The 8722-nt window shown below is 45.5% G+C and overlaps 1 protein-coding gene across 1 annotated transcript in view; it reads right to left on the reverse strand.

Annotated features, from left to right (window-relative positions):
• The window catches only part of dnajc17 (DnaJ (Hsp40) homolog, subfamily C, member 17), a 58420-nt gene extending 49698 nt beyond the window's left edge, over window positions 1-8722 (reverse strand). The window contains exon 1 of the mRNA XM_053682872.1: window positions 8523-8722. Coding sequence (XP_053538847.1) covers window positions 8523-8600 — 78 coding nt within the window. The 5' untranslated portion in view covers window positions 8601-8722. The remainder of the gene's footprint in view (window positions 1-8522) is intronic.

Below are 8722 nucleotides of genomic sequence, written 5' to 3' on the forward strand. Positions count from 1 at the left end.
GCCAGGGAGCTGGTACTCCTGTTCAGTCGGGTGGGGATTCCAAAGGACGTGTTGACCGACCAAGGTACGCCTTTTGTATCTAATTTAATGGCCGACTTGTGTCGATTGTTGCAGGTGAAGCACCTCAAGACGTCGGTCTACCACCCACAAACCGACGGGCTAGTCGAGAGGTTTAACCAGACTCTCAAACGGATGCTGCGCCGGGTGGTGGACGAGGAGGGGAGGAACTGGGACCTCCTCCTCCCCTACGTGCTTTTCGCCGTCCGAGAGTGCCCCCAGGCGTCCACAGGCTTCACCCCCTTTGAGCTCCTGTTCGGCCAGCGCCCGCGGGGACTGTTGGACGTGGCACGCGAAGCTTGGGAGGAGCAACCGTCCCCCTTCCGCTCGGTCGTCGAATACGTGCAGGAGATGCAAGCGAGGATCGACTGGGTAGCTCCCATAGTCCGGGAGCACATGCACGCTGCGCAGGAGGAGCAAAGAAAAGTGTACAACCGCCCAGCACAGCCCCGAGAATTCCAGCCGGGGGAACCGGGTCCTCCTGTTAGTGCCCAGCAGCGCCTGCAAGTTCCTGGCCCGGTGGCAAGGCCCATATACAGTCCTCGAGCGCCGGGGCCCGGTCAACTACCGCCTGCAACAGCCCGGTAAGCGTGCAGAGGAGAAGCTCTACCACGTGAACCTCCTGAAGAAGTGGATAGAACCGGCCCCAGTAGTGTCGGCGTACGCAACCCGGGACTCGGACCATGGCAAGCGTACCTTGGTAGGGTTAGGGGAGGACCTCACCCCCACCCAGAGACAGGAGCTCACTGAGCTGATCGACCAGTTCTCGGATGTGTTCTCGGCCTCCCCGGGGATGACCCAGCTGGTCCAGCACGAGATCAAAACTCCCCCCGGCGTAGTGGTGAGACAACGGCCCTACCGTGTCCCAGAGGCCCGACGCAAAGCCATTGAGGAGGAAATCAGTCGGGTGCTACGGGACCACGTCATAGAGGAGTCCAGCAGCCCCTGGTCCAGCCCCATCGTCGTCGTGCCAAAGCCGGACGGGAGCATGAGGCTGTGCAACGACTTCCGGAGACTGAACCAGGTGTCCGAGTTCGAAAGCTACCCCCTCCCCAGAGTGGACGACCTCGTCGAAAGGCTGGGGAGGGCCCGGTTCATTTCCACCTTGGACCTGACCAAGGGCTACTGGCAAGTTGCGCTGGCGCCGGAGGCCAGACCCAAGACGGCCTTCAGCACGGCCACCGGGCCCCGCCGCACATTTGCCGCTGCCTACCTGGACGACGTAGTCATCCACTCCTCCACATGGATCGACCACCTGTTCCATCTTAGGGAGGTCCTGAAGGCGCTCCGGGAGGCCAGCCTGACGGCCAACCCCAAGAAGTGCCACCTAGGGCTGACTGAGGCCCAGTACCTGGGGTACCGCATCGGCCGGGGGATGCTGAAACCACAGGCGAAGAAAATCGAGGCCGTAAAGGACTACCCTCGTCCCACTTCAAAGAAACAGGTACGGGCCTTCTTGGGGTTGGCGGACTTCGACCTCCCATTCACCGTGCACACTGATGCGTCCGAGACCGGGCTTGGCGCCGTCCTCTCGCAAATCTTTGACGGGGAAGAACATCCGGTCCTCTACATCAGCCGGAAGTTATCCCCTGCAGAGAAGAAATACGCAGCCGTCGAGCGAGAGGCCCTGGCGATAAAGTGGGCCATCGAGGAGCTGCGGTACTACCTGGCTGGCCGGCACTTCGTCCTCGTAACTGACCACGCCCCCCTGCAGTGGATGGCCAAAGCCAAGGACACAAACGCCCGGGTAACACGCTGGTTTCTCGCCTTGAAAGATTTCTCGTTCCAGGTTAAGCACCGGGCGGGGGCCCAGCATGGCAACGCAGATGGGCTCTCTCAACGAGACGCACTCTGGGCCCACCACCGAGCGGCAGTAGGCTCGGAGCTGAGGGGGGGGTACTGTCGCGACGGACCGACAGCCGGCACGCAGGAGAAGAAAGGCGCTCCTTCCCCAACTGCCGCAACGGCACGAAGCGGACAGCCTCGTGCCAAACACACCAGCGGCCGGAAGGACCGGCACGGCGGGGCGGGACCGCTGACACTACGCCGGCCAGCGACTGGGGAGTCAGGCGGGAAAAGTCCACCATCAGGCGACAGAGGAGGAGGATAAAAGGGCGCGTTTCCGGCCATACGGGGAGAGGAAGACCGACGGCGAACGAACAGAATCCGTGCGTGCTCTTCAACAGCCTACAGACGCGCCAGCGCGGAGCACACAGGTAATATTGACTCACGCCGACTACTAATCTCTCTCTCTCTCTCTCTCTCTCCCCTCTTCTCCCCGAAGGTGTGAGCGCGGACGAGGCCACCGGGCGGTGAAAACGCACGCACCGGTGGATGACGGCACGGGAGACCCACGCCCTCGCCTCGGGAACCCCGACACGCCCTCAAGAAGGTCACGCGACAGCCACACCCCCCACGCATTCACACACACTCGCACTAAGCTGAAATAAAAACACCCTTAATAACTGCAACCTGTCTCTTGTGGGTCTGTGCTCTGCCCTTCCCCCGAGCTAACTCCCTACAAAATATATATATTATATATATTTTATATATATATATATATATATATATATATATATATATATATATATATATATAATATATATATATATATATATATATATATATATATATTTTATATATATATATATATATATTATATATATATTATATATATATATATATATATATATATATATATATATATATATATATATACACACACACACACACACACACATCGTACGATAAGTCCATAACGTAATTATCATGACAGGCCTATGTCTTAGCAAGGTGTTGGGCTACTGCACACCACAAGAGGAGCTTCACTACACCTTGGCATAGATGCCACAAGATATTAGCGTTTTGGTGATGGTGGTAGAAAGCGTTGTAAGAAAATGTCCATAGGTGCTCAATTGGGTTGAGATCTGGTGACTGTGGTCATAATATAGGATTTACATCATTTTCATACAAATCAAACCATTCAGTGAGCCCTTGTGTCCTCTGGATACGGACACAGACATCCTGGAAGAGACCACTCCATTCATGATAAATCATAATAGGGTAAAGGTCCAGAAGTCCAGAAAGGTCGTGTGTTATTTCTTTTTTTGTTGTTTTCTTGTGATCTCAAAATAGCAAAAGTTACTTTTGCGAGATCACATCAAAATTTTTCCCCCTCATGTCAAAATGCATTATTGGGCATACATACAATATACATCAGGGAGCTCCTTAACAGAAACAAGTGGATACAGTGGAAGAGTTACGGCCTTACAGACCTACGGTTGTGGGTTCGAGCCAACCTGAGCTCAGGTGACCATCTGGTGTTCGACTATATTTTTCCCAAATTTCCCGTCTGGGATCAAAAAGTGCATCAAGTAAATTCCATTCTAATGCCCAGTTTTTCTTTTGTTATATGCTGATAAGAGTCTGAATGAATCAAATACTGTCATAATTAAGTCTTAAATTATTGCACTTTTATAATATAGAATGTTTTAATCAACTGAAAATAGAAACCCAAGGCATATGTTCAAGCAAGGCTAATTTTTGATGTATTGAAAATTCATCATATAGAGACATCACTGTAGCAAATTTGAATTTTGTGTATTGTTTGCATGCATCGTTATTTTTATCCATTGTACAGACCATTACATAACAAATGAGCAGAGTCGGATAGGGCACTCTGAAAAAACAAACGGTCTATCATTACCATATCAAGCTATGTAAGGGTGTATTACATTATTTTAATAGACAACGTGGAGGCAAACAACCACCTGACATTAAAAATGTGTAATGCACACCTAGCCCTGGATTATCCCACTTATCCCATTGTCAAATGCCAGCATTGACACGTTAAAGCTGTTATTGATGTTTGCAGTACAAAATTCGACTGAACAGATAAAAATAACAATGGTTCATTTTCTATAGTTATTTTATATATCGGGTCGTTAGATCTAGAATTCTGCCCGCTCTAAATCACAGAAAGAGATAACGTAGTGCAATAAGATTATATTTATTTGAATGAATTAGGATAAATAGTTTTTAGAGAGAGAGAGAGAGATTGTGGGTTTGTGTGAATTACCTGCGTCTGTGCCGCTTCTCTACTAATAACGAAGCTGCTAGTTTAACTACTGTATGCTACTGTAACTGTATGTTACTATGGTTACAGTTGTTTATAGGCAGCGCATTCATTTAGAATGGTGATTAAACTGACTGGAACTACCCGTGCATTCAACTGTTTGAGCGCTCACCTTCCAGCCAATCAGAATCGTATATGGTATAAATGATGATACAGCACAGGTGATCTTGGCATTGGATGGGCTACATCGGCGTTTCTCAAATGGAGCTACTACAAAGAGGATCTAACAGAAAATGAAAACTGTCCCTTCTATATGACAATATGACTACAAATGGATTTAACAAGTGATTAGTGACGAACTTCTGAGCAGCAGAAACCAGCTGTATTTTGTTCCCATAGGGTTGAAACTAATCATTAAAGTTGTGTGGTGTGACAAAGCAAAATGGACAAAGCAGCAATACAGGACCACTTACACGGTTTTCAAAATGGAAATACATGAAATGGGATTTACATCAAACTGTCTCACTATCTACTATATATCTACAGAGTGTGATCTGGGGGGCATTAGTGGTTAGCACACTTGCCTCGCATCTCCGGGGTTAGGGGTTCGAAGCCCACCTACGTCTGGTATGTGCATGTTCTCATTTTCCTCTGGGTACTCCGGTTTCCTCCCCCAGTCCCTCCCTGATTGTGCCCTGTGATCGGTAGGCACCCCGTCCAGGGTGTCCCCTGCCTTGTGCCCCACGATCACTAAGACAGACTCCACGTTTCCCCACAGCCCTGTGTAAGATAAGCGGTACAGAAAATGTATCGACGCATATTATGATCTACAATATATGGTTACTTACTACAAATAATGCTCTTTTTATAGCGGCAGATATATTTATAGTAAAGTAAAGTGCTTCTTGGCTTAAAAGGTCATTGAAAAGGGTACTGTAGCCAAGAAACATTTGAGAGCAGTGCAAATGTGGACTTTCCATAGTAAGAGTTATACTGGTACAAGAGCGCCACCTGTCGACATAGCACTAAACAAGCACCGATCTGACCGCCTGTGTATTTTAGGCAGGGAACACGGCTGATCTTGACTGTCGACACAGTTCTTGCTTTGAACATTGAACACTCTTAGAGCCCACCTACATCCCACCTCTAATGTTTCATCCACCAAGCTCTTGGCTACTTCAGTTACTAATTGGATCAGTATCAGGTACTGTTCTTGAAAAAGTGAAACGTGTGATTGGTACATCTCTATTTAAGATTTTTAACAAGGCTCTACATTGAATTAAAAGCTTACATACAGGTAATACAGCCATACAGGTATTTCAGAACCATCTCCTTTATTAGTAAGCATGTCTTCTTCATATAAACTAATAACCTGAGACATGGACAGGTCTAATTGCTATTTATGTGTAGGCCCAATAACCTAAATCAGTCCATACAGGATTTCGCCGAGTTTTTTGTTGTGGCCAAAAATCCTTGATTTTTGCTGTGGATACTTTCAAAATTTGAGATGCAACTGGGAGTTTTTATGTTTTTGTTTTTTTTTACACAGATAACTCCTTGAGTTAACGAAACCGTGATTGCACAAAATTGTTTTGCACGGTCTTTCCCGGTGATGTTTGTTGGTTAATGAGACCTTTTAGCTGTACTCATGTTCGACGCACGTGAATCGTAGAAGGCTTTTGGCTAAATGCGCATTGTGATGATGTCACATGACACGTCTTGGCCCAAATCTGAGAAACATCTGCGGTAATTCTGAAAAATTGCAAGCTCCTCCGAATGTTGCAGAGTGTGCTTGATTGTGTGTTCATTTCTGCGATCGAAAAATCCTGGAGAGACTGCTAAATACATACATCATGTCTGTGAAAAATATATAAATAAATAAATACTTTTTTTTTTTTTAAAACGGTATTCGCAGGATAAGAACTGACGGATGACACAATTAAGTTAATAATATACTTTGACACTTTAAATGGTGTGAAATGTGGAAAGGTTTTAGGTCCTGCCTACCTTTCTGCAAAGATTATGATGGGAAGGAGCCAATTTAACAAACACAGTCTGAAAAGCAGTCAGGCTGCCTAAAGATAAACCAGTAAAACCTCACTAGTGACGTGATTTCCTCAAACAGTGAATATCACACTTCACTGAAACAGTTGGATGGTTACCTGCCACAGTGAAATGGACATAAGTCTAATCAGTTTAGTTCGTGATCTGATACCAGCTGTCAAACATCTGCGGAAAAAGTTTTAAAATGGTTAAATGGCCTAATGGAAATATGTAAGTTTAGCAAACAGAACTGAATATTGAACTAATCAGCGATAAGATCGAAAGATGAATGCGAGTTAGATCAGAGGTTCAGCTTTTGCTTCCTGATATTTACATCTAGATAGATATGTTAAACATCTTAGAACATGGCACCTGTCGTTTGAACCCACCCAAATGATCAAAAATATTGGAACACATAACTGACCGGTGTTTCTTCTTGATACAAAATGTACTAACAGTGTTGGGTTGTGTGAGATCCAATGAATATGCACACAACCCAACACTGGTGATACACTTTGTGTCAAAAAGAAACACCTGTCAGTTACGTGTTCCGATATTTTTGATCAGTTAGGTGGGAAAAATAGGTGGGCTCAAACCACAGGTGCCATGTTCTACAGTAAGTTGTTTAACATATTTAGATGTAAATATCAGGAAATGAAAGCAGAAGCTCTGATCTAATATCATCTAAATAAATAAAAAAAGAAAATGTGCCTTATTTGTGAATAGCTGGGTCACACAAATTTATTTATCCTCTGGTTTGGCCTTAGGGTTTGTTTCTTTGTTTGTTTATATCAAACATAAAGGAGTCCCTAGCTGCCAAAACTTTAAGAGCCACTGCACTCTCAGACACCAAAGAGTACTGTCCCAACAAATAAATCATAACCTATTTGTAAAGAAATACTAGGTCAAAGATACACCGATCAACCATAGCATTAAAACCACCTGTCTAGTATTGTTTAGGTCCCCTTTGTGCCACCAAAACAGCTCATGGACTCCACAAGACCTCTGAAGGTGTGCTGTGGTATCTGGCACCAAGACATTAGCAGTAGATCCTTTAAGTCGTGTAAGCTGCGAGGTGAAGCTTCCATAGATCAGACTTGTTTGTCCAGCACATCTCTCAGATGCTCGATCAGATTGAGATCTGGGGAATTTGGAGGTCAAGTCAACACCTTGAACTCTTTGTCAAGTGAACACCTTTGAACTCTTTCAGCAGGTTCACCTTGAACCTGCTGAAAGAGGCCACTGCCCTTAAGGAATACCAGTGCCATGAAGGAGTGTACTTGGTCTGCTACAATCTTTAGATATGTTGTACATGTCAAAATAACATCCACATGAATGCCAGGACCCAAGGTTTCCCAGCAGAACGTTGCCCAGAGCATCACACTGCCTCTGCCGGTTTGTCTTCTTCCCATAGTGCATCCTGGTGCCATCTCTTCCCCAGGTAAGCGACACACATGCACCCGGCCATCCACATGATGTAAAAGAAAACAACGTGATTCATCAAACCAGGCCACCTTCTTCCATTGTCCATGATCCAGTTCTGATACTCACGTACCCATTGTAGGTGCTTTCAGTGGTGGACAGGGGTCAGCATGGGCACTCTGACAGGTCTGCTTCTACTCAACCCTATACACAGCAAGCTATGATGCAAAACACTGTGTGTTCTGACTCCTTTCTATCCAACCAGCATGAACTTTTTCTGCAATCTGTGCTACAGTAGCTCCTCTGTGGGATCGGACCACACGGGTAAGCCTTCGCCATAACATTATTATTGATCGGTGTATATGCTAAAGGTACGGAACATGTGCCTTTGACAATACTACATCTTTTGTACCTATAGTACACAGATCAAGGAAATGTACTTTGGTACCTTTATTTCTGAGAGTGCGCTGTAACTGGCTATAATTACTATTCATTTGCAGCTCATAGTATAAAAGTAATAACTATGCACTATTTTAAAAAGTAGAAACAAATCAGGAGCCTTGCTTTCAGGTTATTGGGGGGGGGGGGGGGGGGGGTTTAAGCTAAAATTATGTCCATCATTGGTCATCATCTACTTACATTGTGTCATGTTTGAAGACATAAACATATAAGTAAATGCATGAAAGTTGAAGAATCTTTCAGCCACAGTGACAGAGTGTGTAACAGCCCTGAGCTCCACACCCAACACAGCATCTGCTCTAGTTTCTGTGAGGTGTTGATTTATTAACTCTCTTTCACAGTGTTACAGTCATTTCACACATCAGCTCCATCAGAAACACCAGCCGCTCAGGACACTGCTAGTTAACTCACTAACACGAGTCTTAATTATCATTTCAGACTTTTTTTTTTTTTTTTTTTACTGCACCTCTTTCTCTGTCGCTGTTCCTTCAACTCCGAGTAAAGCGTACAGGTCCATCTGTAATAATTCTTTTGTAGAAGCCATTTTTTAAAATTAAATAGCGCAACTGAACCGTTAATATATATGAATCTATTTTGAAAATATATCAGACTAAACACTTCCGGGTTACGAGCAGTCTTCTTCTGCTGCTGCTGCTGCTAGAAGCG

This window comes from Ictalurus punctatus, chromosome 9, assembly GCF_001660625.3.
Source record: "Ictalurus punctatus breed USDA103 chromosome 9, Coco_2.0, whole genome shotgun sequence".
Lineage (NCBI taxonomy): Eukaryota > Metazoa > Chordata > Actinopteri > Siluriformes > Ictaluridae > Ictalurus > Ictalurus punctatus.